Source organism: Schistocerca gregaria, chromosome 2, assembly GCF_023897955.1.
Source record: "Schistocerca gregaria isolate iqSchGreg1 chromosome 2, iqSchGreg1.2, whole genome shotgun sequence".
NCBI classification, from domain to species: Eukaryota; Metazoa; Arthropoda; class Insecta; order Orthoptera; family Acrididae; genus Schistocerca; species Schistocerca gregaria.
The window spans coordinates 479,546,561-479,574,067 of NC_064921.1; the positions used below are offsets into that span (position 1 = coordinate 479,546,561).

Sequence of the window (27,507 nt, forward strand, 5' to 3'; positions counted from 1 at the left end):
GTAAGCTTCAGGAGACTATAATTATTTATTTTACTAATCGTATGGAACTGCCACTTCAGAAGTTCCAAGGAATAAACTGCTGAAGTGCACACAGTGCACTTCACTTGAGTAATGGCAATTCCTACACAGCTCAGGGGACATGTGGGAAATTGCATGTTATTCATTGGCCCATCCTGGAATATCTCGCAGGAATCAATGTCTTCCATCTCTGACATGCCTTGAATGCTGGAGGTGGTGGGCTGTTATCTCATGTCGTCATCTCTTCTTGCCTTTGTGACTGCAAGGGCGCCATCTCCTTTTGTTGTTTGTGCTCTATGTCGTCATCTGGCAACAGCATGAGTGCTGGTTTCACATTTTCCATTGAGGCAGTTTGCTGTTTTCCATTACTCTCTATCTGAATTGTACGTTTGCCCCTTGTTTATACTTCACATGGACTGGAATAAAAAGGCTGCAACAATGGTCCCAATGCATCCATCTGCAACTATACATGAGAGCAAGAACCTTGTTCTTTTTGTATGGACTGTTTGCCTATGCCATGTCGAGAACACTGTGTTGGGCAGACCTTGACCATACATCCATGCACTTGCTGCAGGACTTATTGCATGTTGCTTGTCATCCCTTCCTGTTGTGCAGCAAAAACTCCACCAGTAGTTGTAGTACTTTCCCGCAAACTAACTCTGCCGTGGAAGCTTCCAACTCTGTTTTACAAGCTGTCCTGAGGCCCAACAACACTAACAGCAATGCCAAAGTCCAGTTGTCGATGTGGCAAATCATGGTCTATGCCACCTATCGACCATACCATTACTGGCCAGGTGGTAGAGATCCATATGGTGATGTGAGAATCTGCACTGTTTGGCTAGTTCCAAAAATAATGTCGATTCATACTGGTGGTCATGATCTGTGGTCACATGCAAAGGACAACTGAACTGCATGATCCATGTAGATAAGAATGCTTGTGCCAATGTTTCTGCTGCTGTATCTGCAAGTGGCAGCGTTTTGACCATCACATGTACTGGTCCATGGTCATTAATAAATAACAGTACCCCCATGAAGGCCTTAGTGGACCCAGGTGGACATGGGTGAATCTTTCTGTACTCTACATGAACTCTCCTACTCGTTTTTGAATGTGCTAACTGACGTCATATCCCGTGCATGCCAAGCACACATTAGCTCACCTACAGCAATCCCTCTTAATGCATTGCCACACAGAGGGATCCATTGTAAGTTTCACATTGTGTTTTGCACTTGGGTGGGCCAGTCCATGAAAATTATGAAAGGCTGGCTTCCATATTTCCTGAGGAATGAAATGTCTAGGTTTGCCTCATGTTATGTCACACCAAATGCTAACCTTTTGCCCATGCTAGCCATAGTTGCTGAAGCTGCTGTTTGGTAGTGTCATACTGCCAGAACTGTCAATAGTTGTTGGTCTGTGGCCTGTGCTGCTGCCAATTCTTCATAAGTGGTGGTCTGGGAAATCGTTTTTGCTCAGCCCTCTTTTATATAACACAAGTCTGTTGTGAATTGGCTAAAAAATTCCAACTGTCAGAATTGTCATGGAGAACAGCTGTCCTACAATTAACTGAATGCGAACGTTATCTATTTGTGGTCAGTATAAATTGTAAAAGTCGTAGCTTCTATGCAAGTACAAAATTATTTCACAGCTTGATGAGTTGTCGGGAGTTCCCTGTCACACACACTCCACTTCATCTGTGCTTCTATGAGCTTGTGTGATAAAAAAACCTAAAGGTTAGCAATCTTTATTCGGTTATTGGTGGAGTGCTGCACCAAATGTTTATTGGCTAGCATCGACCACTATAGGCAAAGGTGTGTCTGGTATTGGGTGTGCTAGCAGAAACAACTTTTGTAAATCTGTCTTCACTTGTTCAAACGATTTCTGCATTTCTGTGGACAACTATAAGAGCCATTGGCCACTTGTATTCTTTTCTCCTTGTGTTACTGTCAACAGTCCTTGGATCTCAGTTGCTCTTGGCAAGTGGTGCCAGTAAACATTTACCACCCCTAAACATCTTCTAAGCTGTCAATAATCAGCTGGTCAGCTTATCGCGGTACTTCTTCAATTACAGCTGTTTTACCACTAAGAGGACGTATTCCATTTACCGCCATAACCTGAATGGTTCTATGACTCCTGTCTTCAATATGTCTCTCAGATCGACATAATAAACCTGCTTAAAGCCAACTCTCAAATTCAGTCTTGACTGCTACAAAACGATCTTGAGCTAATCTCTGAGGTTGTTGCAATACCAGCTGACCAGGTATAATACAAATGCGCTGCACTGTGTTGTGTAACACGTTTGGAATAGATGCCACTAAACTGCCTTTTTGCCCTGTGCGATCCCACTATGCATGCAGTCCATGGTGAGTCACGTGCTTCGTCTAACCTTACCCATGACTACTTCGCGGTCTTTCTTAATCTGTGCCTTCCTGATACTTACTTCCATCTTCATGCAGCACAAGTAATCTGTACCTGATATGGACTCTGAAAGCTCTACCAGCAAAAAATTCCACTTGCAGTTATGTCGAAACCCCAACTCTAAATCCAAATTATAACCTCCTTAAGTATTTGTTGCTGTTAGCTGCATTCACAGAGATGTGGTTGAGGTCCGACAGTCTCTGAGTGGCAGTGCACTAAAGTGTCGTCCTGAGTCCATTACATAACAGTGGCCCAGTCTCACGTCCTTGACATACAATCTCTATTATGGAGTATGTAAGCCAGTCAAATTACTCATATTTCTGTGTCTCTCGGTGTACCCACGTTTCACTGAATGCGCTCTTGTCGTATACCGCGGCATGCCGCACCTACTGCAGTAAGCTGGTGCCATTTGGGTGACTACATGGTGCTGTACGTTTTGTTGCTCAATCACCGAACGGCGGGTGATACCAACACATACGCCCTTGTTGGCCAACTTACATAATATCGTTGTTTCTTGCCTTTTGCCAAGATGATTTCCTCTCCAATAACCGCGACACTTGCCTTTGCAGTGTAGTAACTATCCCTGTGAACTCTTGCCTGCTGGCCCTTCTATACTGATCCTGTCTCTTGTTGCTCATAATCATTCGCTGCCACTGTTAAACATGCTGCTCACATATTGCCTGATGTTGTGTTAACGTTGTCAACAGCTGTTATTAACTCCTGGAATCCTGTTCTTCGAAAATTACCACTGCTGCTTTGTTGATACCAGGCAACTATGAGAACCATATGTGTCTCAGCACTGTCTTTTGGTAAGTCAGTTTTTCTGCCAGTACTCGGAAGGCGTCCTGTCTACCATTTGTTCACTCTTCTCATTTGCTACATAAGTTTACACATTCTGTTGATTCATATATTTTTAAACACGTCCATTGGTGATCCGTCAGGGGGCTGAGCATGTTATCCATGCCAACTGCAGCCGCTCTGACATCTAACGAATTCACAGCCATGGCAAACTTTGCGCGTTCATTCGCTACCTCGTTTTGGTCGAATGTAGATGTAGATGTAGAATGTATCGCAAACCATAGCTATGGTTTGTTTGGCAGAAACTGTGATGTGCACATTCTCATGTGCAGCTTGCCTTTCGATGCACATCTGCCGTCAACTGTCGAACGCGGAGTCATTGCTGAAGTATTTTGCTCGTCCATTGCCAATTACAGTTCCTCGATTTGTCTCTGGATATTGTCGCGAAGGGCTGTTAACTGTTTCTCCGTGCACTTCCGTGTGGTCACTTGCCTGATGATACCCACTGCATATGCATATCTGTTTATACGTTTGTTTGTTTGTGGAGTCACCAGTTTATAGCGAATAGCGATCCTGCTATGTTTTTTTCACATAAAGATAAAATAATAACCTTCCGGAGACTATCAATTATTTATTTTTCTAATCGCAAAGCATGAAATTCAATAAACAAAATAAATAACCCAACTCTCAAATGATAATGTAACTGTCACTTCAGACGTTCCAAGAATTAAACTGTCCCCGTGCACTGTATGCACTGTCACTTCAGACGTTCCAAGAATTAAACTGTCCACGTGCACTGTATGCATTTTATATGTACTTGCGTAGCGACGACGCCGGCACACAGATATCATGTATGTCTGTGCTCTGGCACTGTATCTATGATGTCATGAGGGATCTCTTTGCTTTGAAGTGTTGATGATCGCTTGTTTGTGTTAACAAGAGTTGTAAATGAAATTTAGTGGAGTGTGCAAATAGGCAAATAAGCATCAATACACAATGTCGAAAAGAAACTCAAGAGGAGAAGTAACGAAAGGTTGTTACGCTGTCGCATATTTTCGCGATATTTGTGCAATTATATGAGAATTTTTCTTGTGGGGTTAGGTTAAGATACTATGGAAGTAGTAGTAGTACAAAATACCCGCATTGCTGGCAAGTCGTATCCGTTCTGCAGGTTGTTCGGATTGAAAGGTTCTGACTGATATCTAGCTGTTACCAGTGTTAATCAATTGAAGCAATACGTTAACTTTATTGTATTGTAAGCCAAAAAATGTGCACCATTGTCCTATAAGTATGACACCCGCATAGCATTTACCTCTTGTAGTTATTCATTAGAAAAATAAATAACTGAAATAAAAAAGTTAAAGAGGCGAAACATTGATTCCGTATTTTAGATTACGGTTAAAGCTGTGTTAGTTGAAGAGATGGTAGAGACAACATGATTCTGACATATCCAGACCTTACATTCAGTAATCGGATGCCTGACATTGTTCGGTTTAAATTGACATAAATACATTTCAAATGATTCTTGTTCTGTGCATAAAGACAAAAGCTATTTCTAGAGAATAATTTTTGCGTTACAAAAATTGTTGCTATGTGCAAAATAGAAACTTTATTATTGAGGATTAGTCCTGTACCAAAGTTAGTTGGGTAGTTGTGTGAGTGATCCTGGGTGAATTGACCGTAACATACTGTGTTTCAGTGAGACTTCAGTCAGTTACCTCCCTATCCGTACCATCTGCTTTGCCATAAGTTTAAGTTTTATACTTTTGTTGACTACATGACAACATGAAATGAATTTTTGCCTTCAGCGTCGGTAACCATTTTAAGCCTAGCAAGTTACTGAGTTGTATGTGTGTGTATTTCTCTTTGTTCAAGATGTGTATAAAGATGCTTAATGTGAATCACCAGAGTTTACCATTAATTTATTTTTAACACATTTTTATAAGTTAGTATACTTCTAACCTTTGTGTCTTGGCAACTTGAAACTTCCTAGCAGATTAAAACAGTGTGCTGTGCTGGACCTCGTACCCAGAACTTTGCCTTGTACAGGCATTGCTTTAGTGAACTGAACTGTTCAAAAGTATGCACACACTGCTGCGGATTGAAAGAGTCATTCTGCTGACATGACTCCTATTGTACAATATAATTTTTTTGTGCGATACTGCTGTGTCTTTAGACAGTGTAAATAAAGTTTCAAATATGAGTTGTGTATTCAGTTTGTTTAAAATTATATCCTTCTGTGTAATTGATTACATCAAATTGTTCTAAAATAGTTCTATTAGGAATTTAAAATGCTTGTTACATTAGGCCTAATGGCTTGAATGTGGATGCATGTAGGTTGAAAGTAGATTTGTAAACACGTTCCAAATTTTCCCCCAAAATTGGTGGATGATTTTGTTGTTCACAGTGAGTTAAGATAAAATGCAGTAAATGTCCTGGCCAAGGAAAATGCATTTCTGAAAGAAAAATTGTATCACTCTTTATTTATGCCAATTGAGGTGCAATATCCACAGTTTGTGTTTGCCCTTCTGTATTTCATCTCAAGAGAAGAAAGTAATGAGAACTGTAAATGTTGAAACAGTAAAAGCTCAGTTTTGTATTTGGTTGGAATATATCATGATTCCCTGCTCCAAAGAATGGCACGATATTACTACCATTGTTACCTATCTAATTGACTTGGTGGTGCTGTAATAGTTGCTGGAGTGTTGTTAGTTTGGGTGGTGATGGAAGCAGGAAACTCAGATGTTAAGTTTAATATGTATTCCAGTTTAAAAAATGCAAACATAGATTCTTATGGTAACCTTCACTTACAAGGTGTATCAATCATCTGTTGTGGCATGTAGACATACTGCAAAAATTGTGGAATTTTATGTGCTCAGCAATGATCTGAAACAATTACCTGTCTTGGCCTGGTGGTCATATACCTATAAATCTTCTTTCCTTAATATGGGGTTAAGGTCAACACCACTCTAATGTGATTCAGTAACTGTGATTAGAGATGCAGGCAGTTTGTTTTTCCCTGCAGCATGGGAAATGGTTAGTTGTTTGAGAAAAGAGGTAACATATATATTGAAAAGTTTTTGATAAATTGTTATAGATTTTCCTGTTACCTTTTGTTATTTCTGATGAATATAGTCATTGCTGCGTAAGTAGTAGTATTGCCACACATACATTTTGTAAGTAGTATAAGAGATGTGTTGAATATTACTAAATGTCACCTTCTGCTAAGGTTTTAAGTCGTAGGTTATTGTGGGTTGTGTCTAAGGCTAATTGCTTCATCATCTCAACTTTGCCAGTGTTTCACCTTGCTCAGGGTCGCCCCAGAATGGACCAGAGTCATTGCCAGACCAGAAAGAAGATGAGAAGGATAAGTCAGATGATGACAGCTCAAAGAAGAAAAAGTTTTCTATGGGTTTTGGAAAGCCAAGTGAAAAGGGCAATGATGAGACAGCAAAGAAAGGAATTCAAATCAAACTTGGGATGAACCAGGTATGTAGTGTCTTGACACTGTGAAGGTGTTTATGACTGGGTCTTAGCTGCTTGTAAATTAATTGGAGTTTTGTAGCTGTGGTCCAAGAAACTTTTCTGTTCCTCATGTTTCACACAGACAGATAACAGTGATAGAAATATCGTGCCATTCTTTGGAGCAGGGAATCGTGATATATTTCAGTGGAGCTCTGGTTGAAATGTTATGAACAGAAAAGTTTCAAGGATGACAACCATACAATTTGGGAAATTTGCCAACGGCTAGGTACTGAGTGCTGGTGTTCATTGAGAAAATTGATGTAGTGATCAGTGTTCTTGATTCATAGTTCCATGTTTGCTTAGGTCATCTCATCGAGTGTAATAGTGTTTCACATCTTACGATTTAACTTTTTGTGTGTCGCATTCCCCATTAGTAGTGTTCCGCAACTCAATCAGTAAAAGCGGAAAAATTATATGACCACTCTGTTGTCCATCTTTAAAAGCCCCTTTTCCTCAAGAGTTGACCTTGTTATCAAGTTGAAATTTGTCAAATCCTAATGTCTGATATTCCTTGGTGATGTAAAAAAAATTAAGCTTGTAATTCAATGCAATCAAGATACAGCCCTCGGTGTCACATACTTTAATACTTGCAATCACTTGTCAAAGTCTGTAGATGAATTTGTCAATGAACATGATTAAGTTTGCACGGAACCCTCAGAGCACGAGTCCTGCTGGCAATTGTCTACTTTTTAATTTCGTGATGTTCACTCTTTGTATGCTACATTTATGGTTTTATGATTTTTATAGTTTTATAACTGTACTTTTACAGTGTACAGTGATTAACCCTCTGCATCCTGCAATGCAGACACAAGGTGTTTCCGTGCATTCTTATTTAAATTGCTGCAATGTGGGCAATGATTTCACCACAGAGAATTGCACAAGTCTCTTTGTGGAAAGAGTAAAGTCACTAACCAACAGTTAGAGTAGGCATTAAAAAAAAAGTGCACTGTCATTCAGGTATATTGACAGAACCATTACAGTACAAAACTTGTCATGCATGATATTTTTTAAACTCTTCTGGGTGGACTGTCTCCATTATCATTTCACACCAGTTGTTTGCAAATGAATCATTGTCAGAATCATTAGTTGCTCTCATTTTCATATAGACATTTCTCTAAAAGCTCTCCAACCCCTTCCTCAGATAGGACTGTGCTTGAATAGTAAATGTCCATGCGACAGAAAAGCTTTTGCACACATGTAGAAAGCATCACTTGTGCGAATTCAGCTTGCCCTTTTCTCACATGACATAGTGAGAACTGTGGATGAAGGGCAACAGACAGATTCCATATTTTTATATTTACAAAAAGCTTTTGACTTGATGATGCCTCAGAGCAGACTGTTAACGAAGGTATGAACATACAGAATATATTCCCAGATGTGAGTGTGGTCAAGACTTCTGAAGTAATAGGTCCTCAATGGCGAGTGTTCATCAGGGACAAGGGTATCACCAGGAGTGCCCCAGGGAAGAGTGATAGGATCACTTTTATTCTTTGTGTACTTAAATGACCTGAGGGACAGGGTGAGCAGCATTTGAGGGCTTTTTGCTGACGATGCTGCAGTTACTAGAAGATTTAATCATTGAGTGACTTTAGAAATATATAAGATGACTTAGATAAAATGTCTACATGGTAGGATGATTGGCAGCTTGATCTAAAAGTAGAAAAATGCAGATGAGAGGAAAAACAAATCTGCAATGTTCGTATATAGCGTTAGAAGGGGGCAGCTTGACACCGCTACTTTGATTAAATATCTAGACATAACATTGTGAAGTGTGTGATACAAAATGACCACGTCAGGTTGGCAGTAGTGAAGGTGAATGTTGAACACCATTTTCTGGGGAGAATTTTGGTAAAGGAGATGGTGTATAGAATGCTAGTGCAATGCATTCTTGAGTACTGCTCGAATGTTGGGGATCCCATCAGGTCAGATTTAATGAAGGAATAAGTGAATTTTAGAGGTGGGGTGATAGATTTGTCACTGGTAGGTTCAATGAATATGCAAGTATTATGGAGATGCTCTTCGGAATTGTATGGGAACCCCTGGGGGGAAGACGTGCCCTTTCCATGCAGTAGTATTGCACAAATTTAGTGAACTGGAATGTGAGGCCAACTGCAAAATGATTCTACTACCATCAACGTACATTTTGCATGAGGCGCGTGAAGATATGATGCGAGAAATTAGGGGATGTACGAAGACTTTTAAACAGTCGTATTTCACTTACTCTATTTGTGATTGGAGCAAGAGAGAAAATGACTAGTGGTATGAGGTACGCTCCATCACGCACTGTAAGGTGCTTAACAAAGTATGGATGTAGATGTAACAGAACTAGCCCTTTTGGCACCTATTGAAGAAAACCTTTCTCTTTATGGAAATGCTGCAGTGCGACATTGAGTTAATGGAGGCTTTCCTACATGACAGTACTATGCAGCATTGCTGCCTAGTACAGGCAGATTTGAGAATGAAGCATATGAGTGCCACAAAAGAATTGTTAGGTACTGGAAGATGAAGAAGCTTGCACAGGATAGAGTAGCATGGAGAGCTGCATCAAACCAGTCTCAGCACTGAAGACCACAACAACAACAGGCTCAACATCAGAGTAAAAAGGGCTACTGATGTTCCTATTAAAGATAATTTTTGGCCTTCTGCTGAAAACTGAAGAATAATATAAAATAAATAATCATGTTGCATGTCAAGGGCTCTTTAAATCACTGGCAAATAGAAATTCCAGATTTGGGTGGACTCCATCTAATTACAGCAAACATCTTTCCATAATAGATTCACATTTCTGTGATTGAAGTTACTGATGTTACGAGTATCATTTGTTTATTTGCAAGATATGTTGTGTAGTTGTGCAAGTGTAACAGTTCATTCTACTGGTGTAGATTAAGTGAATGTCAATACCAGTGTTTCTTTAACCTATATATATCACACTTTCATAGTGGGTGATACTTTGGGATTAATTTTAGCTTTAGAGGTTAAAAGAAAATATCAGTACCAGTATTAAGCCATTATTGGCTTGTTATTTTGCAGATATTGTGAATGATGCATATTGTGTTCAGGTTAGGCGCTTAGTTTGAGTCAGTACATTGGTACCAGCTTTTTGTTCCCCCATAAATATCACTGTTTCACGGTTAATTTGGAACTGAGGAATTCTGAGTATGTGCATGAGTGATTTGGGGTTGTGCCTTTTTGGAAAGTTTATGCAATATGTTGTTTAATGGTGTGCTGTGCTTTGGGTGTGCAGTTGAATTGATGATTTCACTTAATGCCCAGTATTTTGACAACTGATCCATTCATTTTCTTCAGGAGCTGTGCTCTCTCTCTCTCTCTCTCTCTCTCTCTCTCTCTCTCTCTCTCTGGATTGTTATTCTAGAATAATTTACTATGTTACTGTTTCTAGTGATTTATTACCAGTATTGTAATCGAAGAATGATGGGTCTTTCCACCTGTTTATTCAGTCTATTACATTTTACTTGTTGAATTTTCAATCATCTACAGATTTACCCACATTTTGCTCCAATTTTCTGGTGCCAAGACTTCCCAAAAATCACAGCATCATCAGTGAACACCTTCATGGATCATTCAACGTCCACCTAATCATTTATGCATACCATGAACAGTGACAGCCCTGACACTGCTGTGGGACACAGCCAGAGTTACTTCTGAACCCAGAGGTTTTGTACTAAAGAACAAGGCTTTGAGCTCTATGTGCTTGGAAGTCCTGAATCTAGTCATGGAACTGGTCTAACATGCTATAGATTCACATTTTGTGCAGTAGGTGACAGTGCAAAACTTTGAGCACCTTCCATACCCAAGCACTTGTTATCTACTGCCACAAACATATCAGTTTGAGTTTATCAATGTTAAAGACCATATGCTGATTCAGAACCACATTGGTTCCATATTCCTATCCCATGCAAGTGCCACCTCTCCCTCTCAGCTGTCAACCAGCCTTCCCTGTATTCCTACCTTCCTCTCCCCACTTCCTTTTTTGCCTGACCCCACTGCTGCAGTGTTGGTGCACTGTAGTCAGCTAGGGCTATATACCTGTGTAGTATTTGTATTATGTAGCAATCTCTCGAAGGACAACACTGTCCAAAAGCTTGGCAACATTCAGTTTTGTTTCTGTGTCTATTGAGTCATCTGTCCAGTGAGTTAACTTCACATCTTTCATTATTTATGTTCCACCAGAGACCTTAATAGCTTAGTTTTTATGACAGTTTCACTTTCATTTTGTTCATGCTTACAGAAAAACTTGATTACAACAAATACTATGAAAGCAAAGTCACAAGCAGTAGCAGCTGTATTTAATGATGATGAGGATGATGAGCCAGAGGAAATGCCCCCAGAAGCACGTATGAGGATGAGGAATATTGGAAGGTGAGAGTAGTGTTACTGATAATATTCATAATACTAAAAATATATATTGCACACATTCAAAAGGTTTTGTTCTTGAATTAAACCAGATTGTCAAAACAGTGTTTTCAAGGTGCAGATAACCTATGTTGTCGTTTACTTTACGCGATCAGGGTCAGAGGACTATGCACAGTTACAATGCTCCTATTGCGCTGGATTCTGTTCCTGTCTTTTGTCTCCAGTCACCGTGTATGCTGATATGCAGCAAGTCCTTGTGGATTCCATTTCTCCACTTCTTCTTTGGTCTGCTTAGTGGTCTTCTTCTGTAGCGAGTAAACTCTATGGATTTTAAAGGCCATCGGTGTTTGCCCATCTGAGTGACATGCCTTGATCATACAAGCCGTTTGATTCTCATCAAACCTACAATGTTTGGTCCACTGCAGATCTCTCCCAGCTCACAATAGGGTATTTGACTGTTTACTTAAATGATTAATTATTCCATTTTATGCCCTAACATGCTTTTTATTCCTGTTGAATTTCAGTATTCTTTTATGAAAACAGAAATGAAATTCAAATAATTTGAAAGCCTGCTAAAATGCTCCTTTCAAGTCATGTGATGCCTGTGACATCAGTGGATAGCTCACTGCTCTTACTGTCATAATGCTAATTCACAGCGATGTCCTATTTTGGAATGCACGTTTCAGAAAATGGGTAACATAGAGTGTGTAGTAGCATTCTGTACCACAAATGTACATTAACTCCTGGAAAGTTGTTTTTGAGCATACCAGAGAATGAGAAGATGAGTAAAATATGGTTGCACTGTACTGGCAGATTGCCATCATGTCGACGCAAAAGATCACTTATGCAATTAAAAATTTATTAAGAAGTTAATCTACTTTCAAGATACGCTTTTCCACTGTTACAAGGAAGGATACCATCATTCAGCAAAATTAAACTCTTCGTGAAAATTGTCATTTTATCCAATTTCACATAAATTATTTGGTATCTCTGTTGTTAGAGTGGAAGAGTGTCTAGTTTTGTAAGATGATGTCCATAGATCGCTGGTTCGAATCCAATCCAAAAGATTGTTAACTTACTTGTAAAATTCCTCGACAGTCCTCTCATATGAAAACCAAATCACCAATCGTTGTTCACACACACATTACATTCAAAAAGATATTGCCTAGTTCATGTGACCACACATTTTTTACTTTATTGGGAACAATGTTTTTTATCTTCTTACTGTCCAGCTTTGAAGTTTCATCATCTTATGTAAAGATGAAGTAAGTCTGCTTCAGACACTGACTTTAGTTTGCACTCAAAAACATCACAGCCCTTACGTTTGTGTTAACTGCATGCCGTACATGCTTTATATCTCTCCATATAGAAAACTTCCTCATTGTATACCTTTTGTACTGTGGGTGTATGGTAATATCTTGACTGCTAGCAATGCTTTTGAAACAAGTGAATTGTTTGTTTGCAAAGTAAATGCATTTACCCTCTGTTGTCCATGTTTCAGGCTTAGATTAATGTGAAGCTACATATAATACATTGCACCATCAAAATAACTGCTACAATCAGTTCTTGCCAATGCTATTTTCATATTTCATGTAAAACTTTAAAAATATAAGACCCAACCAGTATTTGAACATCTGACCTTTCAATCCACTGTCAGATACCCTATCCGTTGTGCCACAAAGCAGGTGCTGAGAGGAATACCTATGCTGGAGTGACTTTTAGACAGGAAATCAGCGCTAAGATTTGCCAAGAATAAGTGCTTTGGATCGTAGCTCATGACTGGTGAATGACAGTATAATATATGGACACATTTGCAAAAATGGTGCAAGTTCTTCGTATTGAGTGACATTAATGATATTTGCAGAGAGCAGGGAGGAGACTGTCTGTCACTTCACGTATCGCCACTCTAAATGGGTAGAGCATAAACACATCAACTTTCACATGGTTTTCACTATCAGCATTCACAAAATTCATTTCTGTTGTTGTTTAAAAGTTGTAATTGCGTTTTCCTTCACTAAACAGGTAAACTTTTTCCAGAAAAAGTATATAAAAACCTCATAGCTTTGGCTAATACTTACAACACACTTATAGTTTCATCTTACTCCTAGTCTGTGACACTACTAGGGCTTCAGCCAATAACGGGATGTTTTCAATCGCGTTACAAAATTTTGATATTTGATGATTTTTAAGCTTTAATTACATAAAAATAACATATTTTGTGAGAAGATTGCTATCTAATGTTATCAAAATAACAATCTGAACCATATTTTTAACACCTATTATGCTGGATCTTTCAGCCTCCAGTGATCTCATTTTGTATTGGACCATAGATCTTCTTTAAGACTTTTTGCTCAAAAATGATAATATAAGTTCGAATATTTTTTCTGAACAATCCATATTTCACAACCGTATAGCCTAACAGGTTGAACTGGTGCTTTGTACAGCAGGAGTCTGAAATTCCTTGAGAGGCTGCGTGATTTAAAAAGCTGGCTGAGACTTAAGTATGATGTTTTTTTTTTTTTGCATGGATCCTCATGTTAATTTACACCTCACATGATGCTGGTTATGTACAATATTTAAAATTATGAACGCCTTTGTAGGATCAGGATTACTGGAGGATGGAGCTTGTCTCTTCAACAAGCAAGGGTCTTGCTCATATCCAAATACTTGCCCTTTGATTCTCTCACAAGGAGACGGAGCTTAATCACTGCTACCTCAACACTGTCACTCATTTGCATCACAGGGTCTATACTGCCTGGGACAGCCGTGAAATCTGAGACAAACATGGGGATTTTTAAGTCTAGAAAAAACTGAGGATTATTTTAGAATTCTGGGAATTTTTCGTTGTATTAGCTTTCAGTTAAATTTTTGCATTTTGACTGGTAAGACCTAATACTCTAACAAAAAAGTTTGCTTTAGCCTGCTGCTGCAGAATAATACTACCGCAGTAAAATGTAGAGAGAATCACTCCAAAATAAAACTTAAGATGCAAAGAAAATGGGTTATTTACAACAACAAAACATATTGCGCACACACACAAGCGCCTGCCGACAGTAAAAAAATGTCAAAGGCCTTTGAACAGCTATTCAGTACTTCATAGCAACAAACTACTTTTGATGAGTGTGACATCACAACTGTTTACATGTATAACAGATCACGGGCAGGTATTTCGAATGATGGTTTGAGAAGTGTTACTTTCAGAGTAAATTTCCATGTATGGAGGATGAATTATGTTAATGTGAGAATGTGTGATGAATGGAACATTTGACTCTAATTCAAACGTTAACCCCCTGGGGGGGGGGGGGGGGTTAGGGGTAAGACTAGGCATGTGGTATTCCTGCCTGTCGTAAGAGGTGACTAAAAGCCTTTAATGTGATGGTCCCCATTGGGGTTTGACCTCCATTCTTCCAAATTCAACAGAAGTATGAGCCTTTTCGGAAGGACATCTTACTATGGACTTCCCATGGCACCCGAAATCCAATACGGTACCCAGCCCGTTGTGGTGGGGTCGTCATGTACCCTCTAGGTTGTAGCCCCCTGACATCACAGGGATTGTACTGCCGATGCCTGAGCTGACACCTCCCCACGGAAGCCAAGGACTAGATGCTCGTCTCTCTGGGGCATCAGGACTCCTGGCAATGGCCATCCTGCCAGGTGGCCTTTGCTGTGGCTGGGTGGCGCCCGTGGGTGGCTTCGGGGCGGATGCCCCGCAATGAAGCAGGTGAAGTCTCAATCCGGTGGTAGAACAACCGCCAACGTATCTAAGTGCGGTTAGACAGAATTTAATACTGTGACATATAACCCGAAATCGTTCCCTTCCCTAGCCACGCCATGGGAGGAACATAGGGCTGCAGACAGACAGGAGCCATATTCACCGCGATACCTTGTGTGCAGCAGAACTGATGGGGGTTCGTTTTTGGGAACTAAGCCTCTCTTCTTTGTTCACCATTTTGAAGATAAGTTTGGGGATGTGGCATCTGTTTCCAAAATGAGGAGCGGGGCTATTTTGATACAAGCAGTTTCATCTGCCTAGTCACAGGTGTTACTCGCATGTGAGAAGCTCAGTGACATCCCCGTTACCGTCACTCCCCATAAGTCCTTAAATTTGGTCCAGGGGATTATCTTTCATAAAGATCTTCTGCTGCAGTCTGATGACGAGCTACAGGAGAACCTGGCATGACGAGGTGTGCACTTTGTCCGTCGTGTCTTTAGGGGGCCCAAGGATAATAGGGTCGCTACCGGTGTCTTCATTCTGACCTTTGAGGGTGACTGCTTGCCTGAGAAGGTCAAGGTCATGATTTACCGGTGTGATGTCAAGCCCTATGTCCCGCCATCTATGCAATGCTTCCAGTGCTGGAAGTTAGGACATATGTCCTCCAGATGCACTTCCAGCCCCACGTGTCGTGATTGTGGACGACCTTCACATCCTAATGCTCCATGTGTTCCACTTGCATTAACTGTGGGGAGCATCATTCTCCCTCCTCGCCAGACTGTGCAGTCTACCAAACAGAGCGGAAGATACAAGAAATTAAGACTGTTTAACTTACCAAGAGGCAAGGAAGAAGCTAGAATGGCTTAACCCCACATCTATGTTGAGGAGTTATGCTGCTGCAACTCTGCCGCCACCAGTTCCTGCAATGTCTCCCTTCTCAGTTGGCCCACAGAACAGTAAAGTTACGCCTGCCCCACTTCTGGTAGGTGCCACACTCTCTTCCACTGCTTCCAAATCACCCGATTTGAGAGCAGTGGACTCCGAACAACTGGGGACGTCCATCCCCACCTCTCAGCAGGAGAGGCAACAGCCTCTTCTGGCTCCGCAGCCGGAGAAGCACCAGCCTCCTCTGGCTGCTCGGCCGGAGAGGCAACAGCCTGCTCAGGCCTCACTCGTTCGGAAGGGGTCCCTTGGGGGAGTCCCTTCCAAGAATTTTACCAGTGTCTCGCAAGACGCTAGCCAGTGGCTGAGGAAGCCACCAGCAGCTGGTCGAAGGGCTTCACGCTCTTCCTCTGTTCCTGACTATGCGTCAGGAAAGCCCTCCCAGCATGCGAACCCTCCTCCCAAAGACGAGAGAGAAGAGGAAGCTCTCTAAGAAGCCTAAGGACCCAGTGGTTCCCGCGCCACCGCTTCCTGTCAGCTCAGCCTCTGAGGATGAGGTCGAGCTCTTTGCGTCCCCTGATGACCTCGATCTCGCTGTCTCAGAAACTATGGCAGTTGCGACGTCAGTCACTCAGTCGGAGGCAGCATATGACTCTGTGAAGTAATTTGCTTTTTCTGTGCCTTCATGTCCCTACAGGACACGCTTTGTACAATCCTCCAGTGGAATTGTGGCGATTATTTTAGCCATCTCCCTGAGCTACGACAGCTTCTAAGCACGACACCTGCTTTCTGCATTGCCCTCCAGGAAACCTGGTTCCCGGCAATGCGGACCCCTGTCCTTCGTGGATACAGGGGTTATTACTGCAACTTTAGCACTGACAATTGTGTGTCAGGTGGAGCCTGCGTGTATGTCCTTATCTCTGTATATAGTGCTCCTGTGCCCCTTCAAACATCATTGGAAGCTGTGGCTGTCCGCGTAAGGACTACCCAGGACATAACCGTCTGCAGTGTCTATCTCCCTCCAGGTGGTTCAGTCTCCCTGACCAAATTGGCTGCACTTGTCGACCAACTCCCCATGCCTTTTCTTCTCCTGGGGGATTTTAACGCTCACAATCTCCTGTTGGGTGGAACGAAGGTTACTGGCCGAGGCAGAGAGGTTGAGAATCTCATTTCCCAACTCGACCTCTGCCTCTTAAACACTGGTGCCGCCACACGTTTCAGTGTGGCGCATGGCACGTTCTCGGCCATAGATCTGTCGTTGTGCAGCCCAGGGCTTGTACCATCGGTCCACTGGAGAGTCCATGATGACTTGTGTGGTAGTGACCATTTTCCCATCTTCCTTTCACTACCCCAGCGTCGCTCTCTTGAACGCTTGCCTAGATGGGCATTTAGCAAGGCAAACTGGGACATGTTCTCCTCTGCTGCCGAAACTCTCCCCCCCCATGGTACCATCGATGTGGTGTTTGGGGCACTGACTGCAGCGATTGTTTCTGCTGCAGAACATGCCATTCCTCGTTCGTTAGGGTACCCCTGGCGAAAGTCAGTGCCTTGGTGGTCTCCGGAGGTCACTGCAGCCATTAAAGAACATCGGCGGGCTCTTCAGCGACATAAGCGGTACCTGTCTTTGGAGAACCTCATTTTATTCAAACGTCTCCGTGCTCAGGCCCGGCAGCTCATCAAAAGGCAGAAACAGGAGTGCTTGGAGAAGTACGTTTCCAACATTGGTTCCTGTACTTCACCCTCCCAGGTGTGGATGAAGATTCAGCGCATGTTTGGATTGCAGCACTCTACAGGTGTCCCAGGGCTTACCATCAACGGGGCGGTATCCACCAATGCCGATGCAATCGCCGAGCATTTTGCACAGCACTGTGTTCGGGCCTCTGCGTCAGGGAATTACCCGCCTGCATTTCGCACGCTAAAACGCCAGGCGGAAGGCAAATGGCTTTCTTTTGCTTCTCGCCACCCTGAGGCGTATAACACCCCATTTAGTTTGTGGGAAATCCACAGCGCCCTGGCATAGTGCCCCGATACAGCCTCTGGGCCAGATGGCGTCCACAGTGAGATGCTGAAACACCTGTCCCCGGACTGTGTTCTTGCCATCTTCAACTGCTTATGGGGCGACGGTGTCTTTCTGTCGCAGTGGTGAGAAAGTACCATCATTCCGGTGCTGAAGCCTGGTAAGGACCCGCTTAATGTGGAGAGCTATCGGCCCATCAGCTTGACAAATACTCTGTGCAAGCTACTGGAACGTATGGTGAGTCGACGGCTGTGTTGGCTGCTCGAGTCTCGGGTTCTTCTGGCTCCATGCCAGAGCAGCTTCCGACAGGGCCGTTCCACTGCCGATACTTTGGTCTTCCTTGAGTCTGCAATCCACACTGCTTTTTCCAGGTGCCAACACCTCGTCTCCATCTTTTTTGACCTCTCCAGAGCATATGACACGACGTGGCGGCACCATATTCTCGCCACGTTGCACGGGTGGGGTCTCCGGGGCTCTCTCCCCATTTTTATTCAGAATTTTTTATCTGTTCGGACATTCCGCATTTTAATTGGCACATCCCATAGTTCCCTCATGTCCAGGAAAATGGCGTTCCACAGGGCTCTGTATTGAGTGTGCCCCTTTTCCTTGTGGCCATTAAAGGCCTTGCAGCAGCAGTAGGGTTGTCTGTTTCACTCACGTTATATGCTGACGATTTCTGCATATTTTTCAGCTCCTCCACCATTAGTGTTGCAGAACGTAAGTTGCAGGGAGCCGTACGCAAGGCGCAGGAGTGGGCCCTAGCCCATGGGTTTCAGTTTTCTCCTGCGAAGACTTGTGTTATGCACTTTTGTCAGCGTCGAACTGTCCATCCCCACCCTGAGCTTTATCTTCAGGATGCCATGTGCAGGCTTGTTGACTCTTACCGTTTTCTGGGATTGCTGTTCGATGCCCAGCTTACATGGCTTCCACATATTCGTCGGCTCAAGCGTCAGTGCTGGCAGCATCTGAATGCCCTCCGCTGCCTCAGCAACACAACTTGGGGTACATATCGTAACACGCTGCTGCAGCTCTACAAAGCCCTTGTGCTGCCCCGACTGGATTATGGGAGTGTGGCGTATGGCTCAGCTACCCGCAAACAGACGCTGGAGATCGGCCTACTGGCGACTGATCTCCGAAAGGTTTTGCACTGTCTGGTCTTTGGGATGTGGGGAGACGAATGGCGCACTCTGTCTGCACCTAATAAGCTGTGGCAAGTAAAGGAGACCATGACTGTGTGGGGTTCCTCCATGCGAGCCTCTTGCAGGGATTCTGTTCTGTGTAGGCTCCGCATTGGTCACTCTTGGCTGATGCATGGTCATCTGCTGCGTCGAGAGGAACCCCCTCATTGTCGCTGTGGTGAAAACATGACGGTGGCCCATGTGTTGTTGGAATGTCCTCTTTTAACCGCTCTCAGGCGTGCTTTTAATCTCCAGGGTGATTCATCATCTCTTCTAGGTGACAATGTCTCTATGGCAGATCATGTGTTAAATTTTATTCGAGCAAGTGGCTTTTATAGGTCCCTCTAATTTTATTGCGTCACCCTCTTTTGCTCTGTGTTTTTATAAAACAAGGGACTGATGACCTTTGCAGTTTGGTCCCTTTAATCTTTAAACCAACCAACCAACCATCAAACCTTAACACTTTGAGGATCAGCCTCTCAGAAAATTTTGGACCCAGAAGACCAGGCATGTAAGACATAAATTTAAAATTTTACTGACACATTTGTGTTTCATATCTCTTAAAGGGTTCACACACTATAAAAGACCAAGCTTCAAGGCTAGTTTTTCATATTTATTTTAGTTCTTTCATAGATTACAAATCATGCAATTATGATAGCAAAAAGTGTAATTATTGCACCAAAAAAGGGTGAGGTGGGTGTTTAAGCTATTTATATGTAACTGACATGGAAAAGATGAATTGCTCGACAGAACATGTAATCATCCAGGAACCCATGAAATGTTCAGTTCACATCAATGAAATTAATTTTTGTCCGAAGTATTCAGCTGCTGAAATTTAACCTGTAGACTTAAGATCCTACCTAACCATTCCCCCAGGAGAGGGGAGGGGTCATTTTTGATGACACAATATTATATGTGAGCACTTAGTTTTTGTTGTAGCTATGCTGTATATATATTAATTCAAACTGTGTTTGCACTCCTTAACAGTGATGTTGCTTGCCTGACTATGTTCCATGTCATACACTTTTGAATACTGCTGTCGGCTGGCGAGATAATGAGACATGAGCTATGATCAGCAGACAAAAGTGCATCACACAGCAAAATAACAATTTCAATGTTTCGGAAGTGAAGCAGGTAACTTACAGTTCACAAGACTTGTGTAAACTTGGTGCCATTTGATGTCATGCTGTATTGAAGATGAAATGAACTGTCTATCTGCTTTCGCAATCATTTGGTTCACAACATGCGAAGCAAACATAATGTCCCAGACAATAATATTCACCTCAGGTAGAGAGAACCAGAGGTTACACTTTTCATTTGCTGCAGTGTTATGTTAACCTCGAAGATCTATCATTTATAAATGTGTAAAGCTCTGCTTTCACGTGGAATGGGTTGTAGATGAGGGAGAGATTAAGGTGTTGGGGAGATTTAATTTTGAAACGCACTGAAAAAGTTGTGCTAACAATTTTTCCTAATATGCTTTCATCAACCCCGAAAGTGAGATGACTCATTACTCATATCAAGTGGTGAAGGGGAAATGCTGGAGCCAGCCAGCATTGACTCCAACAAAGTATATATTCAAAAGTGTTCGTTAAGGTACCTCAACAAAATGAGTATTTTTAGAAACTCTGGGAACTAGTTCCAGGATTAGGTCTGTAGCTAGTTAGAAAGGATGGGTAAACATACTAGCAGATGAATTAAAGCAACAACTCATTTATGTTATATCCAATGAATAAGGCTGTTTCAAAACACCAACTGAGGAGGGGGGGGGGGGGGGGGGGGAGCACTCTGGGCACAACATTGAAATTGCAGGAGGAGCATACTTGTATTAGCTTAATAATGAAGTCACAGAACATTTCAGAAATGGGAGGGGTCAGATATGGCAGGATATGGACAACCTTCATTGCTGACATATAGCTCATAAATCTGTCCTCATAACCACTACCATCATGATCAACTAGTGGAATTCTGCTGTGTGTATTGTAGCTTAGACCTCACGAAGGCTTTAACAGCCTATACGTCATTATGTGATGTTTAGGTATAACAAATCATACCAAGAATGACATGTGGTTATAAATCTTCAGTGCCACTACTTTGAAATGGCTATGAAATTACAAAATCTGATATGGCGTTTACCAAGAACCCAGCATCAAATGCTAACAAAAGTCGATAGCAGTTCACGAGGTATTTGATAAGTGCATTTGACATCAAAATGATGTCATCTTTGCACAGTCTTGTAAACTGTATGTTACTCTCCCAAAGCTTCTGTGCAGTATGTGGTGGAATTCACATTTATACTTCGTAATAGGAAAATATGCCTTGTATACTTACCATGCGTCGAATACCTTTCCAAAATGTGTTGTTTTTGCTGGGTTTCATTTCCTACAGCTCGGAGAAGCTCTGCACTATTGTATAAACCCTTACCCTTCAAAGAATTTAAAAGTTTTACAGCTCTGAGGGAAAGTATATTGTCACTTAACATGAAAAAAAAAAGTTTTTTCACCTGGGGTATAGTGTATTTTCATGCGGGAAAAAGTGTATTTTTAACCGGGAAATCCGTTAATTTTAGTTCTTCCTTTGATATGGGCAATAGGGCCACTTCATCAGCGAGAAGTGCGATTTTTCTCACCCTCTACCTTGATCCCCTCAAAATTCTTATTGAGAACGTTCGTAATTATCTTTTCAAGCACCAGGTTGAATGATATCGCTGACACACGATCTCCTTTGTCAAGCCTGCATTTATGTATGAGCGCCCCATAACTCTGTTCTCAAGTGCCGCTCTGCCTTTCGAATCAGTGAGACAAACTGGAACTAGGCTGAAGAATTCATTGGGTAATCCAAACTAGCTTAGACGATTCATCATGCTTTTCCAGTGGTTGCAGTCATTTGCCTTCTTAAAATCTGTGAAAAGTATATGAAGGTCTTTGTAGCATTTCCACATATTTTTGGTGAACTGTTGAATTATGTAGATGTTGTCCACAGTTGAGCAGTCCTTTCTGAAACCACCCCGATATTCATCAATCACTTCTGCATAAGGCTGAATTCTGTCAACTATACAGTTACACATCATCTTGTAGCAGACGTTCAGGAGAGCGAAACCTCGGTAGTTAGTGCAGTCCATTTTGTCACCTTTCTTGCATATAAGGTAGGTGACCATTGACTTCAAATCTTCTGGGATCTCCTGCACAGTCTAGATCCTGTTGATTAATTGGTGAATTATCTTATGGTGTTTTTTGCCTCCATATTAAATGACTTCTGCCTGGATCGCATCTTCTGGACTTTTGTTCTTTATCGTCTCCATTACATGATTCTTTATTTGCTTTGCCGTAGGTGACGGATAATCTAAACCTACAATCTCAGGAGTTTAAGTTGATCTTTTGGTTTATCACAGTTGTGTAGCTATGTGAAGGATTGTTTCCATCTCCCAGCAGTATTGCACTCATTGGTGAGAACAATCCCCTATCATATTCAGGTTACTGTTTTCAACTGTGCAATGGAGAAGTATGTCTATAAGGCATCTGAATAGCATTGGTTCTTCAGGCATTCTATGGATCCACCTCACTGTTCGTGAAACATTGATCTATTAATTGTTCTTCTCCTGGATGTGCAGTGGTTAAAAAAACAGGGCATAAGGTTGCATTTAAAATTTACTTTTAGTGATACTGATACAATTTGCACTCAGTTTCCTGTATAATTGAAAATAAATATCACAGAATAGATTGTTAAATAAGGCCACAGGTGAGTTACTCTCCATTCTTGTCATTTGTGAGCATTTGCTCTGTCTTTATCACCGCCAGCAAAACATCTTAAGAGTTTCATGTTTTCTCTTGTTGCTACCAGTATGTGAAAAAAAGGTAACTACATTATGGCACATTGAGAACTGAAGAATATTACAGTTAGTTTAGGTCTAGGGCAGACTGTAACACTTTCATTTCTCACAAAAAATTTCAGAGTATGGAATGTGACCATCAGAAAGAGTGCATTCCTTCTTCTTGTTGGAAAGGTAAAAGTTCCTTCAGTTGCCTCCCCCGTCAACCAAGTGCTTGTCTGTTGTTTGTTATCCTATTTTTAAATCCGTTATTTGCTGTAGGGATGTCAGAACTTCCACAATTTTGACTTTTTAAGAGACCATATTTGTAGTACTTCACTCATCTGTGGAAGAAGTGCAGTAGTCCTGCACCAGCTCATGGCCAATTTATGTAGTTAAAGGGATGCATGTTCATATAATGCTTTCTAAATCACCCTTGGACTGGAACAATACTACAGCCCTTCTTCTACAAATGAAGTAGTGTGTGTATATTACAAATATGGTCTTGAGTAAAAATTGCACTTGGGCACCTTTATCTTTCAAGTACAGGTATGACCTCCCATTCAATTTGCATGTTTTTTTATTAGCAGCAGATCGTACCTTCATACTTGATTATCAGATATGCACAGGGAAGTTCACACATGAACAAGTAGATAAACAAACCTATGTTGATACAAGGGAAAGAGTGAACCAAATGAGTGGAACTTCCAAGATTTATGGGGGCCATGGTACATGAAAGTAGGATACATAATGTGAACCTATCTCTCGGCCTTCTACTTCGAGTAATAAAGTGAGGAGATTTAGTTAGACAGTGAATGTAGATAAGACAAAAAAATTATTATAACACTGAAAGGACTAATCACTTTAGTTAAAACAAATGCAGTTGCCTGGAAACATTTTTGTCAAGTAAGGGTATTACAGTGTTGGATATGATGTAAGGTAGAACAGTATTTGCAGTGGATCATATACATGGTTTATGTACATAATTCGCAAATTATTTAGCTTTTAAAGTATTTACAGAGGAGGTTGTGGTAGATAGTGACAAGTAGGGGAACAGTACAAATCACACACACAAACTATTTGCACTGATAGAAAATGCAAGGATGGAACTGTATGCCATATAATTTGGTTAGCATAATTTGGTGGTTTTGAAAAGCTAGTGTGATGTCTTGATAAAACTAAACAGATTGCTTAGCAGAGGAATATGAAGATAACTCTGAGGCTTTGTATTAGAACAAAAATGACTCGTGTCAAAGTGACGATTGCGTATTTATGAAGATCTTTAACGTTTGAAGTACAGGTTTTTTTTAATTAGTCAAAGATAATAAAATGCTGACTGTTCCACCATAGCTGCTGGATTATTGAACTGTAAGTGATGGAAAATGAACGACTGAGGGAGGCAGTAGTGTTAGTATGTGTGCTCATCAAGCCAGCCATTAGTAACTGTGAAGAATATGAGATGTGAAGACTCGGTAAAGTCTGTAAATTGGTGTTCACCATATGAAGGATCATTCTCATAGTAATAGTGCTACTCATTTGGTTTAATTTCATCATAAAAAATGATGGTAACTGCATTGATTACTACATAATTTAAAGAATAACATTGCAGGGTTTACTATTACAGATGATTTCTTTAATATTATCATTTATATAATACAACTATCACTGCATGAGAGTTCATTTGTTGCAGTTTATTTACAAACTGGTGTAGGATAACATTGTGGTAAATGATTTAGTAAGTAAACTTCACTGTTTCAGAGAAACACCGACATCAGCTGGACCAAATTCTTTTGGTAAAACAAAACAAGGTTTCTGTGATTCAAAAAAAATATTTGAAAAGACTATGAAAAAAGCGATGGACTCAAGTACAGATGCAGCAAAAAATGCAGAGTGAAAGTATGTCAACCTTATAATTGACATACATCGAAGAAGAATCCATCTTCTGTTTATTGCAGAAATGCAAGATATTGTGTTAAAGCTCTTGGCAGCCGTTCCCAAACTTAACAGTGATGAGGCGCAATTTTAGAACATATTGCATGTTGCATAGAGTATGAAATTTTCTGTTATCTTGTGCATCTCGCAGCAAATTTTATCAGGTTTATGTGATGAACTGATACAAATTTGTTGTTCATCATTTGAATTTGGCTGCAGATGATGTGTCATATCATGTATTGGTATGAATGACTTATACTACAGTAGAATAATTTATAGTGTTACATACCAGAACATACATGCCTTATATTGAAACATTAAATAATCTCCATTTACAGTGTTATTGTGTGATACAAGTAGATAAGTTGTAGTTATTCGTGTTGCACATGATAGTGAATTTTCACACTATCCTTGTGTTTAGTCTGTCATCAAGTCATTGCTCTTTATGTGCATCACTGTGTGTTGTTAATCTTGTTTCCATGTATTTAAAATTGGTATTAATTTCGTAATAGTGGCAGAGTGACAGACATCAGTCAAGAGCAAAACTTGTGTAGTGATTTTAGTAATGCACAGCAAGCTGTCATTTTTGACTCTGTAATTGGTTTTTCCAGAATTGTTAAAATGCTGCTTAGAGAGGGAATTTGTTTTTAATTATGTACATTGCAGACCAAGTACCAAGTAATAAATATTGTTTTATACAACATTATCAGCATTTCACTTTTACAGAAATGGGCTGTTACAGGCAAATTTTTCAACAGAAGTCAAAGTTTATTTCAAAATGTTCTGTTTGTGGAGGTATCTACAGAAGAAATATACATGTAGCTGCTCTTCAGTAGCATTTGGAAGTTATGCTACCACTTCAAAAATACAGTTTGCTTCTATACACCAAAAGCAAGTGGAAATATATGTAAAGTATCATTAGTGTAGTAACAGGCAATAAACTTTCATATGCAAAACAATGGAGCCTTCACAGAAGTATTCCTTAAGAACAGTGGTCTTCCTGACTGGGTGGAGATAACTTCATAAATTTAAGCTTATTGTTTCTCATGTAAGCCGTATGTGATCATATATAACTATTTGTCTCCACTTCAAAATAACTGCGTGGACAAGTGATACATTATGTCAATAGTTATCTCCTCAAATTTCCCTTCAACCATTTAACCAGCTGTTTGTTCAGCTGTATTCTGTAAGACCAATTATGAACACCCAATGTTTTTTAATTCAGTTTTATATATATATATATATATATATATATATATATATATATATATATATATATATATATATATATATAATCTCAAGCGACAGAGCTAACAGTTTCGGTACAGGGCTTCAAACTGTAATGTGATATCACCTCATACAGACAAAGCTGCATTTCAGAAATGAAATCGACAGGATTTGTGGAGGGAAGAACCTCTCTGGGATTTCAAAGTACATGTGTCCATTGTTGACAGCCTCATTTCCACATTCAGCAACTCATAGTGCACTGATTACAGTTCCACATGAAAAAAAAACCTTTCTACACCTAAGATTGCATAAATTAGTGTTGTTGACAGCTGTGAAATTGGTTGCCAACAATAAACTCTTGGGTATTGAAAGTCTTTTCCCAAGTAAAACATAGATTGCTCCTTTTAAGTGCTTAATTTGAGGAAATTCTGATTACTGTTTCATGTAAATGTGCACATTGTCTTGATAATCGGTTACAATTTTTGTGGTAGTTTGAATTGAACAGAGTAATATTTTTCCATGAAATGCTTCTTGACAGATTTACTGAAAATACTAAAGATTCACACAGTTGCACAAAATGACCAGAAAGGATAACTCAAAGTAACCCTGATACTCAACTATTGCAGGAGAATATACCAAGCAATATGGTGTTGTGGTTAACATGATGGACTCACATTCAGGATGACAACAGTTGTAATCCCTGTCCCGCCATCCAGATTTAGGTTTTCCTGATTCCCCTAAATCATCTAAGACGAATTCCAGGATGATTCCATCAAAAAGGGTATGCCTTGTTTCCTTTCCAAAACTCCTGTAATCCGAGCTTGCAATCTGTCGCTAATTGTGTTGTTTGTGGGGGCATAAAATCTAATCTTTCATCCTTCCCTTTAAAGAGAATATTACTCAATTTTGCCCTCCCAACATTCCATGAGAGTGGCAGCAAACACTCATCTTAAGACTTTGTGTGTGTGGGGAGGGGGATGAAATCATATTAACCAAGAACATTGCTCTATCATAGTTGCCCATATGTTCATAGAACAGAAGATGGAGACTCCTGGGAAGCTGAACAGTAAAGTGACAGAAGTTTTTAAGTGTGTGTGCCGCCAAAATGGTCAAAGGAAACGTATAAAATTAGTACTTTTGTTTGTCTAAATCATTGTTTTATACTCTGTTTCATAGCATTGTTTGTTTATTTTGAAAAAGTGTAGTGAATAATTAACCTGTGTTCTATCATACGCCTGCAGCCACTGTGTTCCAGAAGTAATATTGTTGATGTCAAATTATAAGTTTAAGTGCGTATATCACATATTCAAGAATTGCACAATGATTATTTTCCCATTTGTTTCCACAATTTTAACATTTATTTTTAAAATTACAGTTTGCTGCTGAACTGTGTAATTTCACAAGCATCGCATTCATTCCTCCTGTCATTTTGTTTGTTTGCACTGTCCATGCGGTATTTATACTCTGAACATAATTGTGATTCAGGATCTTGTAAGTGTCAGTGTATATTCGATGTTGGAACAAAGGGTAATATGATAGCTGATAGAATGATCAGAGGAGTATTTGGGTTCATTAATTCAGGTTTACACTCTGCATTGGCAAGCAGTAGTGTGGAGATGTGGA

At 40.6% G+C, this 27,507-nt stretch overlaps 1 protein-coding gene across 1 annotated transcript; it reads left to right on the forward strand.

Annotated features, from left to right (window-relative positions):
• Window positions 1-4,109: 4,109 nt before the first annotated feature.
• LOC126327259 (PEST proteolytic signal-containing nuclear protein-like) lies at window positions 4,110-25,616 on the forward strand. Its single transcript, XM_049995873.1, has 4 exons — window positions 4,110-4,262; window positions 6,543-6,718; window positions 11,004-11,134; window positions 24,484-25,616. Exons 1-4 carry the CDS (start codon window positions 4,226-4,228, stop codon window positions 24,617-24,619), a joined length of 480 nt encoding a protein of 159 aa, XP_049851830.1. The 5' UTR covers window positions 4,110-4,225; the 3' UTR covers window positions 24,620-25,616.
• The last annotated feature ends 1,891 nt before the right edge of the window (window positions 25,617-27,507 follow it).